The sequence below is a fragment of the Amphiura filiformis genome, chromosome 7, assembly GCF_039555335.1.
Source record: "Amphiura filiformis chromosome 7, Afil_fr2py, whole genome shotgun sequence".
NCBI classification, from domain to species: domain Eukaryota; kingdom Metazoa; phylum Echinodermata; class Ophiuroidea; order Amphilepidida; family Amphiuridae; genus Amphiura; species Amphiura filiformis.
The window spans coordinates 18,092,652-18,114,820 of NC_092634.1; the positions used below are offsets into that span (position 1 = coordinate 18,092,652).

Consider the following 22,169-nt stretch of genomic DNA (forward strand, 5'->3'; position numbering starts at 1 on the left):
AAATTGAATTTTCTTAAAGTGAAAGCCCCACTTTTGGTTCAAGTTCCTTGGGGAATTAGTCAAGGTTAAAATTAACAACAGTTTTTGCCGGCAAAAATGGCAAAAACTAAAAAAGTGATTTATAGTTCAGTTTTTCATCTCATTAAGTTACAAAAATAAGTTCCCAAGTGTAAAAAGGCCAGATTTTGTAATTATAAGCAATATATTAAGATATTAAAGGCATACGTTTTCATTGCTCATGTGCATTTAATCGAAATGTGGCATGTATCAAATTCAACACTTTTTCATTTTAAGGACTTCATGAGACAAAAAATATGTTGAATGATTCATTAAAAGTTGTGTGTTACTGTTTATGAGCTTTCTGTGTCACTTTTTAATATTTGAGTGACTATATGTGAGTTTTTGCCATTTTTGCCGGTTTAAACCAGGTTTTTGCCACTTTGCCGGCAAAAACCGAACCCTGGGCCTATAACGATAACGATAACGTGGCTCGATCTTGAAAATAGAATTAGAGATATCACATAGGCCTATACACACCCTCTAGCTCGGAATGTTTAATTCTTTTCGGTATTAGCCTAAAATGGGACAGAAACCTATGCACCAGATTGCAAATTGCGAATTGAAAGAACAGGGGTGATGGAATTGAGCTTTTATTTAAACAAATGGAATGAAGAAGCTAATTTGAAAATTTTAACTTTTTTTTTTTAATATAATGTAAATTTTAGGCACCCCCATCCCCAAAAAGATTATAGGGCCACCACTGATCATGCACACACCCCAACGCACACACCAAACGTCTTGCACATATCAACTCGGTTTCACGTGCATGAGCGCTAAAGGCAAAAATTTAGATTTTGCGCTCAAATTTACTTCTGCAGAGGCCTATACGTGGCTCGACCTTGACTGGAATTGGAAATATCACATGGGCCTACACACACTTAATTCTTTTTGGTATTAGCCTACCATCCCTAAAATGTTGCAGAAACCCATGCATCAGCTTGCGAACTGAAATACCAGGGCAGGGGTGGGCAGACCTTGGTCAATGGTGCTATATTTGAAATATTCTGACTAGTAGTAAAAGGAAGAACGAAAAAGTTGTGTTTTTTCTTTTGGATGCACGTACGATGATGTACTAGATATAATCTTCATCGAAATGGTCAGTAGGCCTATTCACTTGGAACTGTAATTTTATATCCAAAAAAATGGATAGGAGGGATCTTGACACCATGTATGTTTGGTGAAAGCACCAAATGTGGAAATCTCAACTTCGTGCTTGCATGGTAGTCGGGAGTTCTGTAGGCATCTGTAATTCTAATGGGCCTATATGCGGCCACCTCATGACAGAAAATTGCACCCCCCCCCCCAAATAACTTTTAAAAAACAACACTTAAAAAGCTGATCGTTATAAGATTATCACACACATGCTAACCTGATGATACGTTTGAGCACCAAAGTAAAATATTTCGAGTTTGCATTCATATTCCTTTCATTAATAAAAACAATTCAAAAGGAATTATACACTTTTAATTACATGACGAAGACTACCCCCACACACACACACACACACACTCACTACCAGGTAAAAAACCCGGGTAAAAGCACCACGGAGTCCATCGCATACCGGTGCTCCTTTCAAAACACGGGAAATCCCTGCATGGGATGATAGTTCGAGCTATGGACTCGAAGTTTTATTACATACTTGTTTATTTAGAATTATAAATGAAACACGACAGATCATGCATTGGGTAAGGAAGGGGCGGCTATTATTTAGATTTTGTTGAAATTGAGTTATTTGCAGATCACGGAAGAGATCAAAATACACATTTTAACCTTTGTTCCACCAGGAAAGTTGACATCTGTAGCATGTTCGGGTCCTAATTTGTGGCCCCTTAAAGCAATATTATAACATTATCATACAAAATAGATTAGCAATTCTTTGACATAAAATGTTAGTTTTTACTGTCAGATATATCCCCTTTTATTTTTGAGCCGAACAACTACGGCAAAGCAAAGAAAATGGGAATTTACTACCAGCGCGTATGTCGCCAATACGTACCACTCCTTCGGTCATGTTATGGTACGACCCTTTGTTGTGTAGATCACCGTCCTACACGCCGTGTACGTAGTGTGTGTTATGAACATCGTGCATGCGTTCGACTAATAATTCCATCGTAATAATAAGACGCCGGTTCCGGCGCTTTATTCAAAATCTCGGATTTTGACAAAACTACAGCACCTAGAGTCTTGATTTTTGCAGGGTATATTGGTTTAATAAAGTACAATATAATCGTGTAAAAAATGAATTTTAAAAATCAGTGAGGGCGTCCTCAACAGCAAATGTTATAATATGGCTTTAATTGGTATTTCCGTAAATTTGAGTATGACTGTGGAAATGTGGTCCTTTTTTTCTTGGTAAAACAGTGATAGAAATGTTCTTAATCAAATGAAACGGGGGGTGATTTGGAAAAAGTGGACTGGGCGGTTTTTGAAAGTGGGACTTGTTTAAAACTGACTTTTTCCTAATATTTTTTGCCTACAAAGACATAAAAAACCCCTATTTTTTCATCATTGGGCAGACATTAAAGTGCAACATCCTTAATTTTAAAAAAATGTTGATTTTCTCAGAACTACAATACAATTACCCCCCCCCCCCCCATGTTGATGCCTGTATATGGTTTCTGACCGAATTAACCTCATATTTGGCCCCCAAAATGACCTGGGATGACCCCGAATTTACCTTCCTACAATTTGACTCTAAATGTTGACTGTACCCACCAAATTTCGTGCCCATACGACAGTTTTTAGTATTTTGACCTCAGATGACCCCTCGGTGACCTCGGATGACCCCTGAAATGACCTTCCGAAAATTTGACTCTAAATGTTAACTGTCCACTAAGTTTCGTGCCCATACGACAGTTTTTAGTAATTTGACCTCAGATGACCCCTAAAAACATTGGGTGATGTTGACCCACTAACCAATGCGAACTTGTTCTGTATAGGGTCAAGATGCACCCACCCACCCACCAAGTTTGAAAAATGTGCGACCCCTAGTCTCTGAGAAAATGGGTTTTTGCATGTTATGCATAAATTATGCAAATTAGGTATTTAATTACCATATTTTGCACAGAAAATCAAATCAGATCCTCTGGTCATGCTACCCTCTAACAAGTTTCATCATCATAGCATCATCATATCCCCAGATACAGCTCCACAAGGCGGATTTCTTCAGATTTCCTACCATATTTGTAAAAGCATTCCGCATAAATTATGCAAATTAACAACTAAATTTGCACAATTTTCGCCGAAAAACTAATCAGGTGATCAGCAGGTGTGTATCATACCTGCCACCAGAATTCGTTACTATGCGCCCAACGGATCTTGAGATAGTCTGTCCACAAACTCCGCTACCAGTATCAATTTACGCTGATTTTCGCATAAATTATGCAAATTAGCTATGTTAATTTGCATATTTTTTACAGAAAACATACGGTTACGGAGCAAACTTGGATATCATTCCTCCCACCAAGCAGCGTCTCCGTAGGTCTTACGGTTCCCCAGATACACACATATATCCACCCCCCCACACACACACACCCCCACACACACCAACACCCCGCCCACAGACAATAGTGATTACTAAGTCCCATCCTGAACAAAGTTTAGGCGAGACAAAAAATAATTTTTTATTTGAGAAATCCAGCAGATATATAGGTCTAAATAAGTAACATAATGGTTCAAAGTTAGAATTGACACTTAATTATTACTTTTCATCTGTACAACCCTTTCCAAACATCAGCAAATGCACAGGTGTTTGGCTTATTGCCAACAATCTATTTTTAGTTTGTTTACGATCTCTTGAGAAACTGGACCTGTGATTGGATGATCGTGATACACACCCCTATCCAAATTGCGACCGGTGCGGCCCTGGGTCGATCAGCTGGTAGCCATAGCCGCACGACCATCATGGTGACCTACTTTTAAGTTGGAAGACATGTTATTATATTCGCACCGAGAATAAAAAGAAAGAAAAAATAGATAATTTAAAGAAAAATAGCGACATACTTAGAAAATACCAAATTTTAAAACGAAAAAAGGCAAAAAAAAAAGTTTGTCTCAAAGCTCACGAGAAATTTAAAACAAATGCGAAATGCGATTTTTTTGTTTTATTCCCGACTTTTGTCATGGTATTTTGAGAAAAAAGTCTGATTTTTCTGGAAAAACTAAAAAAATTTTAAAAATTTTTTGAAATAAAAAATTTCTGCATTTGTTTTTTGTCAAAAATCGTGGGATTTTACAAACGCGCGCGCAAGCTTTGAGACGAACCTTTTTTTTTTTTTTGCCTAATACTATGTAAATAAAATAATTTATTAACGTTCTCATCTTCTCCGATTGAAGTAATCGTTATGATGTTAATATCATTTAATATCATCACCATCGTCATCATCCTTCCTCCCTCCATCTGTCTGTAATGAGTTTCACTTTAATTTTCTTTTCTACATGCAATGATGCATGCATTGTACCATACCAATTCAACTTTCCTGATTGTACACAAAGCAGCACGGATCGATACATCTTGGCATCATCCGGTCAAGTCGGGGTCAAGTGGGTGTTGAGACTACTTTCTCACCGTCGGTCGGTCGGTCGATTGCTCCTTAATTGTTATTGAACATGGACAGAGCTTCACTATGTTTACGTTTTCTACTCCAGGTGGAGAGAGGAGAGTCAAAGGAGTTGAACATGTTGAAGCTTCGTTGAAAGTTTTTACAATAAATACTATTCATCGGACCATCAGATTCAAGAATATTTATTTTTCCGGGAACTTGGAAGATGTTTGCGCTTGCTGGGTCTATGGTTGGAACTTGGTGGACAACACGTAAGGATGACAAGATCTCTTCCGCACGACCGCACCCATACCATGCATGTAACTATGGTAACAATAACCATACATAACATCCAGGCACGATGCGATGATCATATGATCATGGTTAATTAATGATATATCATCATGCACGATTCGATTGAGATGTCCCGGGGAGAGGTCTAAGAGGATTGATTGATCGAGTTGATGGCGATCCCGGATAGGGCCCGGATAGCGATGCTAACTTGTTTGCTGGAATTGGAAATAAAATGTGCCAACAATTGAAATCATAAATTGATCATGGAAGGAAATCAGGCCCCAGTATGATTATAAGAAATACGTTTTATATACTACTTATTTTGAGGAGAAATCTTCATGCCACAACTGTTGTAGGTAAACATGTTTTGCAGGAACTTAACGAAATGCTGGTCGGATTACTCCATCTTATAAATTATAGTGAGTTAAACTTAATTTGTTTCTGTGTGAAGACTGTGTCACGTTGGATTATTTATTTTGTGCCCGGATTTTTTAATAGTTACAGGGATCTATATGACTAAGATTTTTTGGCGGGGGGTTGTGTCTAGAAAGGGTAAAATTCAAATTGTGAAAAAATTCTAGGTATGTACTATGCCCGGATTATATGCATGTTCTACTTCGAGAGACGATGCACATTTACCAATCTATAGTGTGAAAACCGTGGGGGACGGAGCAATCAGGAACTTCCAAAAATTCGGGGATTTGCCCAGTAGACTTTGTTATACATGATTCACAGCCTCATTCTTTTCCTCCCGGGCTTTTGATTTTTGCCGCAGATTTATGCACAATAAAATTTTTCCAGATATATTCGTTGGCAAATTCGATTTACATAAATACCAGGGATACGGGACTCGCTGCATAATCATGATGCATATAATTATAAACTCGCACACGCAAAATCGGAATCAACAGAAATGTTGGGACTTAACTTTTTTCGTAGATATATCTGCTAGAAAAATTTCATAAAAAGAGGAAGATGGAATCACAAGATATGATCATGACCAGGAGTCACGACATTTCGAAGTTATAATACAATGGTGCGTGATTCGGCAGGGACGTAACCTTACACACACTACTACTGTTTACTGTATAGGGCACAGTCAGCACAGATGCTGTTCAGTCACTTCCGGGAATCACTCATGCACAACGAGTTTCCCGGTTTTTTCCCGGTTTCGGCATTTTCTCTTGCTATTTCCTCGTTTTCTTCTCGCTTATTTCCCGCATCTCCTGTAGCTTCCCGTTTTTATCTCTGTTGTTTTCTACATTCCCTGCACACTCCCTGTAGGGCTACATTATTTAAGTAATACTGGTGGTTTTATGGGGCCGACTTACAATTTCCCGATATGTACGATCTTTTTTCAGAATTTACCTTTATTTTTTTCAAACCCGATTTTTTGGCATATTTGTTAATACACTTGTTCTAACTTAAATCTATGAGCAAACTGTCAAATTCGCCCTATTTGTAGTAAAACAGGATGATTTTCTGTTGGTCCGACATCAAATCATAATTTTTTAGATTATGATTTTATGTGGAGGGAGCGTAACCAAACTGGCCGCGTAGGAGACTTAACTCTGGGGCCGCACTCGCTGTCCTAATCCAAATAGTGCGATATGTTTCGAGTGATAGAGGTGCAAGTTTATGATGTTGTTTCTTTGCAAATTCCCAATGTTTTTCTTTTCGCGTCCAAATGTATTGGGAACTTTCATAATGATTGCGTATATCATTTTGGAAGAAAAAAAGAAAAATCGGCCTACATTTTTTTATGCAAAGCTGTAACGTCCTCAGTCGGTAATTGCATGATTTCAACAGACGATGGTGGACTACATTATTCACTGTGGCAACAGCCAATATCGTAAACAAAACAGACAATATGACGGCAACACTGCCTGGACATTGGACGCCCCGTGGCCGTGCTGAGTTGTGTTTTTAGCTCTATTGGCCCCGTTACAGAAAAAAAATGCACAAAATATATTTCTCAGTGAATGTATAAATTTTCACATAAAAATAAATATTTTTGGATTCAAAATAAATGTGAAGAAAAAAAAAAATTATAGCCGGGAGTGAGCGGGACTCGATCTCGGGACCCTATGCACCGCAGGCGAGACCCGTTACCATTAGACCAAGCGAACCGTGATACACAATGGGGGAAAATTTTAGGTATATATCATAAACATACCGTGCGTTATTCATACAAAACATTCAAATAACAGTACTTACAATGAGGTTCACTGGCGAACCTCAACGGATTTAGACTGATAAAATAGTGCTTAATAACATACGTACAGTTTTGGAATAAATTGAGACATTTTTGTGTTTACGTGTAAAACCAATGACAACGTCAAAATTCAGCCAATCTTGGCCGGCCCCCCCTGGATTTCAATTAGTTGTTAGAGAATTAGGCTTAAATAGTGGCATGTTTGTCATAATATTAATTACACAGCTTCTTATACTTCTTGCCTAAACTCCCATGCTTGAATGTAATTAATACTCCATTATTTATCCAGAATAAATAAAAATTCATTAACACATGATCCACATTGGCGCATCCAAACTGATATGGCACTTCAGAGCAAACTTTAAGAAATAGGGCAATTGGTTTTGCCCGATTTTTTTACACAGCCGTTGACGTGTGTCTTTTTTCTTACAGGATCTTCTTTCTTCTTCTGCCGACCATTACATTTGCTCTAGCATTTACATGCATGCATCGATTTTGACCTAAGTTGTAAACAACTTGCTTGAATTTATACTGTTTACAGGCCTGCTATAAAATGGATTGTTTGACTCATTGGGTGCTATGCCTTTGTAAACAAGCATGGACAATATTATTTTCCACACCATTCTATCTCCAATAAACTTTTGCACTAAATCAATATTGATTACATTGGCCCAAAATAGCACTAGACCACAACTCCATTGTTTGGTTGTGTACATTTTGTGTTGAATAGAACATAACTATTATAATACCTGAATATAACTGTAAATTGAGAAACCAGGAAATTGACAAGTGCTCTGACTGGGCTGTAATTGGGCTTCCTGGTTTGTCCTGCTTTGTCCTGCATTTTCCCTATTTTTCTTGCTTTTGGGTGAAAATTGTTTCACCTTTCTTGGATATTTTGGCAGGATGTGGGCAGGTACCTGGTAGGCTCCCAGCAGGAATCTATTGTTTAGGAGCCCAGGAAAACATTTCCTGGTTACTTTTTTTTTTGATAGGGTGGGTTGTTCTTTCATACATGTTGGATTTCACATGCTCAATAGAGGCATGTACATTGTACATGTAGAGGGTGGATTTTTAGTTTTTCTTTTATACATATGATAGGCCTATGTATAACTATAAGCAACAATTTCCCATGTTTAACTCAATTTGGCCAAAGTATGGACCTGGGTGGGTTTTGTATTCATGTACCGGTATTCAATTATTTAGGCTTACATATTTATTTTTGCAGACCCTGATAATTATCATGTCGAGGCAAGGAAGGAACATAGTGTGTCAGCTAAGAGCAAAGGAAAGAGAAAACAAATGGAACATAAGAAGAAATCTGAACATAGTCAAGACCATTGTATGTCAGGTAAGTGATATGAATTTTCTGTTATGAGCCAGGAACCCTATTTGCATAACATTGGTGATTGTTACGTAAGAGTAAGGCGGGTTAAACGAATGTAGGCATTAGGGCGTTGGCTAGTCATGACTGTTTTCGTCGGGACTAGTGCGCACACAGATAGATGTAATTTTTTGTTAAAAAATTATTAAAAGGTGGGTTTCTGCCCAAATTTAGCTTGTTTAAAGTCAATTGCAGACTCAGATAATTATTTCTGGTTAGAAAGGAAAAAGCACCAGCAGGACTACGTAGCCATAACAAGATTAATTCTGGAATACCCTTCAAACCAGAATGAAATCTATAAGTTAAATGGTTCAAAGGGTGTTCCAGAGTTATCCATACTAATAGTTCTTATTATTTCAGGTCAGATCACATCAGTCCAATGGGGCTACTTTGCCACCCAATGTATTGACTATTAATTCTAGATTGTTCAGATAGGTGTTTTGTCATTCCTGTTATATTTTAGAAACCCAAAGGGTGGCAAAGAAGCCTTAAGTAATCAAAGGTTGAACTTGCTTCAAAATAGGTCTGGTAAAGTAGCCCCGACCCACGGGGCTACTTTGCCACCCAATGTTTTTTTAAAAAAATGGGGCACAGAGTGCCCCAATGGTTTTCATACTACATATGCAAAATGCACTGGCATATAGCTTTCCTAAAACCACCTATATGTAACAATTCATGCAAACATAAAAAGAGGGCGCACCACAACATCCAAATAATGTGGCAAAGTAGCCCCGGTTTACAGTATCGAATTAGTAAATAAAAACAATGTATTAAAGAAGACATCCTGAACATAAAGACCATTTTGTGTTGAATAAGTAAAATTTGTGCTAACCCTGATTAGAGTTATATATATTGAAATTTATCATTTCCATTTTTGTGATTTTTACTTATAAATATTTATTATCAATATTATTTTTGTTTATAATTGCATCATTTCAGGAGCATTCTTCATTCAAAAAAGTGTGGGAGAAAGTTTCTAGATCCCCAATTGCCTATGAAGGGTAAGCAATAATCATTTAATTGATCATTTGATAATACATTGGAGGGAATGTTATAAAAGTTGAATAAGTTTATTGTTATATTTCTTGAGAGAAATAGAAATTTATTGTTAATTTGTTGCAGTATGTAAATTTCGGCCCAGGCATATCCAGAGTGAATGCTATGATTTCAAAGAGTATGCAGTGCAGTGATTGCACATTTTGCCTTTGTTCCTGCAGTGCTAACTGCCTGCTGTGATGGTTTTTCAGAAAATTCTAGCAGTGACAACTGAGTTGATTTACCAGTTACTCCCTGAAAATTATTCATGCTGAACATTGAACATAACTCCTGAACGTGTGTGACCCTTATATATTAAAGGTCTGTGGATAGATGTCCATTAATATTAAGTATGTAGGGAAGTAGTAAAAACTTTTCTTTTGGTGTGTCAGAAATTGTATTTTTTGATGTGATTGCATCTGTTTGTTTCATCCATTTTACAGGAACAGAATTTACTTTGACAATTACAGATCTGTTTATATCGGGTAAGCCAACATTTTGAATTATGTCATAAGACATGGGAAACTGGTTTGCCATGATTACTGAATTACTCCAAATTTGGGTTCCAAAGGCAAACATTGATCTCTAACTGTAACATATTCAGTTTCCTCTTGTATCATCATTGGAATGTGTATCACTTGTTGAGAGACTAGAATAATCTTCCCTAGCCAACAAATGTTTTCCAAATCAACATTGCAATAGGGGAGTGGGGAAGGATGTTGGCTAATTAATTATGCTTTGGTGTGGCAACATTTTTTACCAGGATTGTAGTTATATAAGCAGCTGCATGTTTCTTTTTCCAACTCCTGTAAACTGATTATTCCTTATTTTCCTTTAACATCAGGCATGGACGACAAGGTCAACCAGAGCTGTTGTACAGGTTACCCCAATGTCCCAGCAAACACAAGATTGAAGATGCGTTGGTATGCCAGTTTCCTTTGGTGAGAACTTTGAGAAATATGATACAGAGGTATAATAGGTGACCCGTTCTGACAAAACCAGGAACAAGTCATATTTTTGACATTTCATGATTTGAATACAAAAAAGTAAGCACTAGACAATCACAATAAGCTTGAAATTGATGCCAAAATTATCTGAATAGTATCAATACTTTTCAAGATATGGGTAATTTTGTGAACGATACTTTGATATTTTTGCTAAGTTGCTATTCTTAGTAATAGGTCAGTTAGGTAAGCTGACAATATTATTTATAAAGCCTACCCAGTCGCACTGCAGTTTTTAGCGGGATCTCGCAAATGGGGCGTACCTCATCCCATTTTTTCACACTTCTGTAAGTAGCAATTAGCACCTCTTGAGTTTTCCGATAAAATCAATGGTCACTAATAGTAGTGGCACCAGTCGCGGTACACCGCAGTACGACGGACTTCCGCACCACATTGAATAAACAATGTTCATTGTTTACTCTGGTTTAAATCATGGGTCAATATAACTATAAACAGATTCTAGGTAGTGTGTGTGAATGTGTGATAATGGACGAATATAACTGTTTACTGTTACAGTATTAACCAGCTATTGTTGATGGTATCGGTAGCTAGTGATTTTTGCTTTACGGTCGGCACTAGTATTGTGTTAGCATGGTACTGTGTGCGATGCATTAAATTTGTGTTTGAGCTCTGTTTTGGCATATTTGGGAGTTTATAAGATATGTCCGAAAATTGGGTTTGATACTTTGATTTACCGACTGTATAAATACTAATACCGCTGCACATCGATCTTTTTTACGGGTAAGGCATATACAGATACAATCTACACTTCTTCAAAGTTTCACACCAAAAAAGAAACAAACAGGATGTTATTTCCTCATAGGCCTATATAGGATCACCGTCATTCCTCTTATACAGGGGGGGTAAGCGATCTTCAACCACAAGTAGGTAGCAATTAGCACCTCTTGAGTTTTCCGATAAAATCAATGGTCACTACTAGTAGTGGCACCAGTCGCGGTACACCGCAGCAAGACTTTTGCACTAGCCTGGTCCGAGATATCTGCCTGCCCAGACTTGGCCCTTGGTCCGATTAATATTTTGGAGAAGTTTCACTTCCAGGTGCTTCATAAAACAACTTTACATGATCATCGGAAAAAACATGTTGAAAATTTGAAAACGTACATGACTCCGAGAACGCGAGAAAATGTAGAGGGCTATTTACTTCCTTGCCATCTTGGCCAATAATTTAGTAGCCTACCATGGCAACAGTTGATATATATTATTTCTGGAATGTTGCCAACATACCCTTTACCCCGAGACTAGTATACCAAGACATCTAGTTGTAACCATGGTAACACGGGACGACGGTGTTTGTGGTCAATGTCTGGTATACGTACATGTACGTACAACCAATCACAGCGCTAGCTGGAAACAAGTTCACCTTATTATAATTTTATGAATGGGCTGTTGTCTACATGTTACGCGTTCCCGGGGTAGGCCTACTCGATTCAATTGAACAGCTTATTGGAGTGCCGGGTTTGGGGTCCCGGGGGTTGGGTGTCAGGCTTATAAATAAATAATTACGGGGTCATAGGCAGCCATGTTGTTTCATAATTATAGTTTCCGTCAATGTTCCTGGCCAATAATGGGGTTGTCATTTTGTTCGGAAGGTGGGGGGGGGGGGGGGAGGTGTTGTCACAAATATATATGGGGGGGGGGGGCATCATTTTTTGGAAAGATTACCAAAATTAATGGAGGAGTCACAAAAAGACTGGTTTCAATACAATTTTAACCTGTTAACATGGTTATTGGGGTAAGGTGTCGGCCTATCGGTGCTGGTGGGCGGGGGTCATTTTGTCGAAATAGGGGGGACGCAATTTTATTGACGCCAACTTTTGGAAAAGTTGGGACAACCCCCCCGAAGAAAATGATAGCCCCTTATCTATGGGCTGAACAATAATAATTATGAGCCCGAGTGGGGATTTCCAAACTGCCTGCCAAAAATCAATCCCACCGGCCTGCCAAAAATGCTTGCTTTTCCTCTCCAATTCCAATTTATTTTGCATCTATTTACTTTCTCAATAATAATTTCAATTTTTATGGGCCTTATAAATGATAAAGATCTGATAATTAATCATTATTTACAGATATCGGCACGTGCATGCATCTCCCGAATTTGGGGGCGAGGCCCCCCAGGCTAAAGGCAAGCGGTGGCAAAATAGAAGGGGCGACAGAAGATGAAGAGGTGTATTAAACGGCCAAAATCACCAGAAACCATTCCTGATAATTATTATTAGTATTATTTCAGCATTTTTAGTATATAATAACAAATTTAAAATTTGAAGGAGGCGGGTAGAATAATTATTAATGAAAAATGACGGAAAATTGTTGGAACACTATAACGTTACCATTTTAATGCACTAACAGCTATAGGCGTAGGCGGTGCCGATATTGCGGGCGTGTAACACCTCAAATACTTTACAAAACCAAAAATTTGTTGAAAAAAAATTAGCCTAGCCCCTACCCCCCCTCCAACACTTTTTAGATTTTCGAGAGTCGTCCTGGCTGGAAAAAATTGGGTGAACCTATTTCGGGCTTTTGCTGCAAGGGTGGCAAAAACCCCCCCCCCCCCCCGGGTAGGAGCAGCCACGGTACGCCACTGACACTCACCAAACGGGGTGACGGGGATGTGCGGGGTTTTTTTGCGCATTTTTCAACTACCTCTAACCCAATGACCCCCTTTCTTGTTTTACTGAACTCCTTCTCACCCAATGACCCCCTTTTTTGTTTTCCTTTCACCAAAAGACCCCCTTTTTTCAAAAAATTTGGGAAAATTTCTGATAATCTCTCACTGGATGACCCCACATTTTTTTGGAAAGTTTTGTATCAACTTTTATATCTTGACCAAAAATTGTTCCCAGTCTCACTAAATGACCCCCTTTTTTGGTCAGAATTAACTCAGTCTCACGGAAAGATTCGTTTTTGGGGACCTTTTTTGGTGTCTAGGCACTCAGCGAAAGACCCCTATAGTTTCGAACTGCTGTCCGCAGATTCCCGTCACTTCCAAAGTCGAGTGCCCCCCGGGCTTACAGCTATAAAGGTGAGAACTGACGAAAGTCGAGTTATCAAACACACTGAGCAGCAATTTTGTCACGAGAAATAATATTGAAAGTAGGCCTATACAGTCTTTCTAATTTTTTTTTAAACGGTAAATTTTGTTGTATAATAACGTATTTGTGGTCAATTAGAATGCAAAAAGATGAAAAATATGACAAATGTTTCTTGATTTTTATAAATTAAGGTTTTCAAAATTAGGGCGGTCGATTGCGGCCAAATATAATAATGTCATTGAAAGAAAATCGAATTGGCCAAAATACTGCAGATTGTAGGCTAAATGTTTTTGATTTGAACTGGCCGGCAAAACGAAAATCGAAGTGGCAAATGCAATGCAGATTATTATAATATTATTGACTTGTGGCTGCCAAATCCGATGTGTGAACTGGCAAATCCCATGTAATTGATTTAATCTGGCAATTAGGATAGAGTTGTAAACACGGCTGCCGAATGCAATGTGTGAACTGCCAAATCCCATGTAATTGATTTAATCTCGCAATTAGGATAGAGTTGTAAACACGGTCCCGTTCCCGGTCAATCGAGAACAATTCACACACTTCAGTGGTAAACAGAATTAACAGATTAGCTCATTATACCATTGAATGCTCAAACAATTTAATTGGGGCGGCGATTCAATCAGGAGGTGTATCGGCGATCAGATCATGACAACCTACGAAATGGATAATTTGAATTTGTCGAAAAAATACCGGAAACAAGGAAATACTGTAGGCCTACATTGTCACAAACGTTTTCAGGACTATCATTATTTTTATTAATGAAGCTTGGTTGATCATATACATGAAATTGATACGACTCGATTAAAAAGTAAGACTTTGAAGCATGTTTTATATCGCCCAATGTTTTCATTTATCATGTAAAGGGGAAACCCCGACTCTGTGCGAAGCGTTTTTCAAATATACTAATTAAGATTTTTAATAAGTACATTTTAAAGAGTTTAAGCTCATATAAAATTATATAAAAATCAGATTTTTTCTCTCTTGGGAAGATTTATTATAAATATGGATTATACTTTTCAGCATAACTTCTGATTCTGATATCGTAGAAAAAAATATGCAGGGAATGATTGCACCCTCGATCCTTTCTACAAATACCGCGAAACTGGGAAAGATTGCCCTTTCGCACGTGTAATGGGGTGTATGAAAACACGAGGCGAGTGTGCAGATTTTTTAATGCGGAAAAGGGGATTGCCGTCATGCCGTGTATTGCATGCGACGAGCGACTGATGTTTTCAGGACAGTTATCTGAAGTTTTTGCGGTATAAAAACAGTTCTATAACCCATGTAACATTACCATGAGGAATGTTATAATTATGAATACTAGTAGGCTCATTTATTGGTATGTTGAAATCGAAAACCTTTCTAGGTTATACCCAGGGTCAATGGTTAAACCATTTTTACCAATTTACCAGCGATTTTAAAATGAGTCCTATTTTCAGGGTCATTTTTTAATAAAGAAATCAGTATCCCAGAATGGCTCCCAATCGGCTTTTAAAAAGCTATAATCCAAAAGCTTCAACCCCGTCAGGCCATTTCCCCTACCAGTTATATGTTAATTTTAACATGATTTAAGATAAGAGTTTCAAATCAGTGACTTTAGATAGGCCTATGTAAATAGATCGGTGCTGGAAGCTTACCGCGGTAGGCTTCGTATTGAGTTGATGCGATGGTGTTTATTGATCAGTCTCACACTTTTCGGTGATAAAACAGATTAGCTGATAACAACTAATTGTGTCGGCGGCCTGCGGTATAAAAAACAATAGATGCGGCGCATCCGTTCTACTGCAGGAAACCTTATAAATAATATTGTCAGCTTACCTTAGTTGCATGCCTTATACAGGATTGAATACAGATTATCATAGTTCAACTGTTATTTATTGATGAAATATTAAACCTCTTTTTAATAAGTACTTTCCAAGGATTTGAAAGTCCACTTAGTGCCACAGTCAAATACCGTGAAATTCACAGAATTAGATGTTTTTTTATGGGAATGTTATCTTTAAAGGCCTATAATAAGCTCAATCACCAGTAACTTCCGTTTTTTGAGAGCAGTTTTGGGACACTTTGACCTCTGACATATCGGGAAAATTTACGTAACTATTATTAATTTTCTTATTATTGTCACAATTTTGATCATTAAAAATACCAAATAATTAATTTATAAAATACTAATTAATATTTTTTATATTTGTTTTAAATATTGTAAAACATTTTAGATTATATTTTGTACGTACAAAATATAATTATATACTTTTCAAGGATTTGAAAGTCCACTTAGTGCCACAGTCAAATACCGTGAAATTCACAGAATTAGATGTTTTTTATGGGAATGTTATCTTTAAAGGCCTATAATAAGCTCAATCACCATTCTAATTTCCGTTTTTGAGAGCAGTTTTGGGACACTTTGACCTCTGACATATCGGGAAAATTTACGTAACTATTATTAATTTTCTTATTATTGTCACAATTTTGATCATTAAAAATACCAAATAATTAATTTATAAAATACTAATATTTTTTATATTTGTTTTAAATATTGTAAAACATTTTAGGTTATATTTTGTACGTACAAAAACCCAATATTTCTGAATTTTCTGAAAGGTCAAAGGACAAAGTGTCCCAAAACTGCAAAAACTGTCCTACAATGCATTGCAAACTTCCAATGCCAATTGGGCTTATTAGTATTACTCAAAAACATGTCTGGCGACTTGTTCCGGGCTTTGTTGGAGCTGGTCACATATGTTACCATCCACCACCATGACTAAATTTATATTAAAGTTGTTCCTTGTTATGCAAATGAGACCGTTTACGCTCTGTAGCTTTTAAACTGCGATTTCGGGCTTGCTCTTTATTATGCTAAAACCTGTTTCACATGCTTCAAGCCTGTTTTACTCAGGTGAATGAGCATAAAGAGTTTACCACACGACTACAATGTAGTTGCATGGTTCAGACTAAATATCACATTAGTGTACTCATGGAATGTGATGCAAAGGGGCCATAATGTCGGCAGAGCAAGTTCTGAGATATAGTATATTGGACATCTTAAAAAATAATAGAAAATAAAGAATTTCCCAATGCATTTTTTTACTTCCTTTCAATCATGCAATAGGGACATGTAATATATTATTATAAAGCTTATTTGGAGGAGTATTTGCCAGGCGTAACACCCATGGCTAGAGGCTGGTGATCTTCTGTGTGGCATGCAAGGGGTCTGAGGTTCGAATCCTGGGGGTACCAAGTGACTTCTTTGTTCATCTTCTCTCCTTTTTCATTAACTTATTTCCCTTCCGATAGCAATAAAACCAAAAAAACATGGGTACAGGGTTAGACAATAAATAAAGTAATCTGGGATTACTTCCTGAGAGTCCTAGTTACTTACTGTTGATTTGCCCTTGTTGACAGGACCATCTACCTATGAAGCACAAGGGATTCAAGGGACACCTGTTAGCATTGACTAGAGACAACTGGCTTGTTAGATATGATCTCAATACAGGTGCAGTACTTCAGGAGCTATTTCTGTCTCAGAGATACAAGTTCAGGTGAGAATTAAAGTTACTGTGACAAATGCAAGCTGTATCTTGTATACGTTATTTGGCCAGTGGTAGAACAATAATTCTTAACAACTAAACATATACCTATATGATTGGTGGATTATCTAACATGTATGAATCAATGCTGCAACTGATGAAACATGTCTTGAAGTGAAGCAAATGTGGTTCCGACATATTCTAATAACAGCAAAATAAATGTAAAGTGCTTTGAGGCTGTTGACAGCATGAAGCGCTATATAAATATCTGCATTTATTTACCTGAAGATAACATCCAGCGAAATACAAAATCAGCTTCAACAAACAGGACACATGTGACTGAATTTTTGACAATTTAATTTTTTGCAGACATCTTGGCTGGCAAGGGGAAGGTGGTACTATTGTAATCAGGTCAATTCATGCAAAACTTTCTGCTATGGCAAGAATGGTAAGTTAACATTTTATTTGTGATAACCTTATAGTGACACAATTTGATCCATGCAGGCTAAAATGCTTCAATTTCAAAATTGAGCTTTAATTGTAAGTGTATTTCCCATACAGAAAGTTATCTAATGTCAGGAACAATATAGTTTTCCATACATGGCTATGAAAAAGTGCTATTTTTCTAATGTTTTATATTTGTTCTTGTATTTGCTTTATATTTCATTTGGAAACTTGTGTGGTCACTCTTTTTCACTGTCACAAGGAAATAGCAGCATTTTAGTTCATGGGCATGGCATGGCATTGATTTGTCACCAAAAATGAACCTAAATAACATTAAAATTGTGTACACTAATAATTATGTTAATGTCTTATAATTATCCTGTCTGTGCATGCCTTATTTGAGAAGATTTAAGGTGGTACTACACCCCCTGATAAATGTTGTGGCTAGTTTTGCATTTTTCTCAAAAAATAAGTATAAACTGGTAACAAAGCTCATGTATATTATAGGGCAAGGAATCCAATTACTTCACTGAAATTTCAGTGATTCAAAACAAGTGGTTCATTATATATGTTAAGAAATGAGGTATATTCTAGTGGTACATGTTTTCTTGTCATAAATAGTGTACCGCTTGTCTTGAGTCACTGAAATTCCAGTGTAGTAACTGGATTCCTTGCCCCTATAATATACGTAACTTTTGTTACCAGTGTGTTAATGTTATTATTTTTTGAAAAAAATGCAAAAATAGTCACACATTTATCAAGGGGTGTACAATGTAGTACCACCTTAAGTTGATTGAGACAAATAAGCAAAAGTTCAGTTCACAGTATTTTGTACCCATTGCATTTGTGTTCTTTCAGGCTGGAATTATACAACCTCTTCTTATGGTGCTTGCAGTATTTTCTGTATTACCTCTACAACTTGTGGCGGTGATGGAAGTTCAAAAAGAGGTATGTAATTGGCTATCCCAGATTTATTTCGCACCCCCCCTATGGAAGACACTTCCGGAATTCGGGGCTAAATTGACAGCCGGAATTCACATGTCAGGAAAAACCCATGGAAGACACTGCCGGAATTGTGGTAATATGTCTAATATGGCCAGCCGGAATTCACGTAAATGTAAATGTCTTCCATAGGGTTCCAGCTGAATTAGACATTTTTGTTTCCAGCCAGAATTCAAGTAAATGTCTTTCATAGGTTAATCGAGATGGTGATCATAAGTGAAGATTCTGCTGGAATTGGAGCATTTTTGACCATTTTCCAGCCGGAATATTAAGAAATGTGAATGTCTTCCATTGGCACATCATGGCCTTTCACAATCCCCACTCTTGTTTTTTCGTTTATTTTAGCAGCCGGAATTTCACCTAATCTCAATGTCTTCCATACCCTCCAGCTGGAATCTGGAACTGCTGGAATTCTAGACACATCTCAATTCCAGCTGGAATTGTATTTTTTTTAATGTCTTCCATAGGGGGGTGCGGAATACATCTGGAATAGCCCAATGGGTCTTATTCTACTAGACTTTCAAAAGGATCCTTTTGTCTAGATTTGCATTTCTCTCTTTTCCACCGTGAATAATGGTGAAATAAATATATATGTATGCACTCCATATTTCTGTGGATGAATGCTAGTGTTTTTCAAGTTTGATATTTATTTCGGAAGTCAGATTTGTAAGGAACAAATTCAGTCAAGTGTGCAGTTGACTGTAATTAGTGTGATTGAATGAAGCTCAGATAAAACACATTTTGAAAATCTAGGTGTTGTGAAAAGTGTATATCCTCTCCTCCTAATTCACAAAATGATAACCATACGAGACGCAATTCTTTGTTGGTGGAAAAGCTTGTTATTTTTGTGATCTATGGACTGTTCATTATATTTTGTGGTTTTTTTTAACTTCACAGATTTTTGGTAAAGATATTTGTGATTCTGGTATATCTCAAGGAGCATTGATTATTATGCATCAGGGAGGCACAGTGAGATTGTACAGCTTTGATAGAATTGTAAAAGAGGTAAGAAAAATACATTGTGATGGCTGAAAAGACACAAACAAAGTGTTGAAAATAATATGCCATTTATCTCAATCACACTATTTCCTTTGGAAAAATAGTTATTACGGTCATGTTTGTAACATTTTTGCAGGAAAGTTCAGATACATCCATTTTTCTAAATTTAAGAAATAAACAGCTAACTGATCAGATATAAGGAAAATAATCAGACATGTATGCTGCTTTGACCATACTTCCAAAATTTTCTTGGAATTCTGAAACTAAGGTATCAATTTAAAGCTATAGGTCAGATGTTGGCGACTATTACTCAAATTGTTTGAAAATAGTGTTTATTGGCTTTTGCATGTAATGAACTTGTCATATTATATATTATATATTCCTGGAACCAATCAGAAAGACACCAGCAAAATATATACTAGAGACGAATCCAATTTCACACATTCCTACACCTCAGTGGCAGCCATAGGTGGGTCCCCTTCAGCTCCATTTCACCTAAAATGTGAAATGATGCGGCCTTGGAGGGTATTTTAAACTGCATTCTATCACCCGTGGATGCATTTACAATGCTTGTATTTTGTGAAAATTTGCTATAAAAATATCAAAAATTGTTTATTCATGTATTTTAGTCGCTCAAGTAATTACACAAACCATTGAACTAGCCCTGAATGTTGATGCATGTTCCATTCTAGTACACGAGCCTGCAGCATTAGAGGCCTCAATATACCAGTGCATGCATTGATTTGGCTAAGTTTCTCTCTCAACAAGTAGGGATGTAAACGGTACACGGTCATACCATGACACAAACGCAAAGCTTGTGTAATGTAAGGAAAATATGGCAGATGAAAACACAAACTGGTAAAAAAATTAATCGGAAATTGCTGTGTAAAATTAACCAAGCTGGGACTCACAGACACTCAGGCAGCCCAATAACTCTATATATCTCTACTGTAGTCCACAAACATTCCAACTTATGATTTTAATTAATTCTCCAATGCATCATCACTCGCTACTCCCACAGACTATCTCACTGTGGATGACACTATTTGTCTCAATCTCAATACTATTTTATTTTATTCGTGAAGCACCGATCAATCGGCATGCAGTGAGACAGGGTTGGAACAAAATTTTGCACGGTATTGTTTCCTTGAATGCGACCAGTGTTTACGGTACACTTTTGTTTAAAACTATTTGTGTAACACAAGAGAAACTACACAGGATATAAAGTCATGCCTATCAACAAGTAATACACAGTATTTAACGTATGACTAATGCACCATCATGCTTTCAACAAAACAATGCATAAACAGATCACTCAATATAGTAGACTTACAAAGTTACTATTTTATGATTTGTGAAGTTCAATATTGTATAATTGATAGGAAGTATACATATGCCACCAGGCACTTCTGATATTCTCTGGCATGTTTCTAGAGTTTCCTCATATTTTGTAATAGGTTCAGTTTCCTCATATCATTTGTAATAATAGTAGCAATAAGGTGCCAACTGCCAACAAGATTCAAGCAGGGAATTATGTTATATGTTTTAAGATTTATTTCTGTCTTTCTATACACAGAATACCATTGTTCATGCAAAACTTGGAGATATGTGCAGTGTAGTGAATGGCATTGTGGGTAGTCATCCAAGTGGTATACCATGTACTGTCAAATTAAAAGGTAAGAAAAAAACTACCAATCTATATAATTACATTGCTCCATAGATAATGTGTTAATGTTGCAATTTCGTTCTGGTGTACCAGAACGTAATTCAAAATTTGCAATATTTTTGCTAAACGAATTAATCTGCAAGAAATTGTTTGTACATAAACATTATTTAGCCAGAGGTTTTCAGTAGTATAAAAATCTTTTTTTTGGCGAAAAGTGGGGGGGATGATGCTGTGGATCACGAAATGCCCTTTTAAAGGAAACATTTTGCTTCCCTTTCAGAAACGCCTCCAGTGTTATTTGAAGTTCGTTGTCATGAACACAACCTGCAAATGGGTGGCTTTCCATGGCATTATATTTTTACCCCCCATCGTAATAATGGTGTCTTCCATGTACATAAAGTGGAAAATAAGAAACAGGTAAGAATTACATAAGAACACCTTTTTATTATTCATGAGGTAATAATGCTGTTTCATTGGTTGATCATCACACTTGCAACTGATTATGCTTAAAATACACATTTTTAATATAGTAGATGAAGAAAAACTAAAGCAGTTACCACACCATAGAAGAACCATGTGACTTCAGCCGGGTGGACTTTGTTCTTTGTCATTTGACACTTTTGGGGGTCATAGGCCTACCTTTGTTGCATTTCAAGATATGAAAAGGACCCTACTTTTACTGTTATTGGAGGTTTGCAAGTTGTACAGTTTCTACTCACTATATCCTTAGTATAATTTTGCTATGTTTCCCCCATCTCTGCAGGCACATAATGGTGTAATTGACATGGATTTATTATCATTGGAACCAGACAAAGCAGTATTTCATGCAGATGAATCAGGCAGAATTTTACATATCAGTGGAAATAACATCAGGTAGGGCAAGTTTTTTCAACTTTATCATATAAGTTCCTACTTCTGGCTTTAACT

General features: G+C 37.0%; 1 protein-coding gene across 1 annotated transcript in view; it reads left to right on the forward strand.

Moving 5' to 3' along the window:
- LOC140156289 (DDB1- and CUL4-associated factor 17-like) overlaps window positions 1-22,169 on the forward strand; it is a 49,474-nt gene that overhangs the window by 20,103 nt on the left and 7,202 nt on the right. The window contains exons 2-12 of the mRNA XM_072179270.1: window positions 8,339-8,461; window positions 9,434-9,495; window positions 9,973-10,014; window positions 10,374-10,470; window positions 17,007-17,143; window positions 17,501-17,579; window positions 18,434-18,523; window positions 19,475-19,582; window positions 21,153-21,252; window positions 21,523-21,659; window positions 22,006-22,115. Of these exons, the coding sequence (XP_072035371.1) occupies window positions 8,339-8,461; window positions 9,434-9,495; window positions 9,973-10,014; window positions 10,374-10,470; window positions 17,007-17,143; window positions 17,501-17,579; window positions 18,434-18,523; window positions 19,475-19,582; window positions 21,153-21,252; window positions 21,523-21,659; window positions 22,006-22,115 (1,085 nt within the window). The remainder of the gene's footprint in view (window positions 1-8,338; window positions 8,462-9,433; window positions 9,496-9,972; window positions 10,015-10,373; window positions 10,471-17,006; window positions 17,144-17,500; window positions 17,580-18,433; window positions 18,524-19,474; window positions 19,583-21,152; window positions 21,253-21,522; window positions 21,660-22,005; window positions 22,116-22,169) is intronic.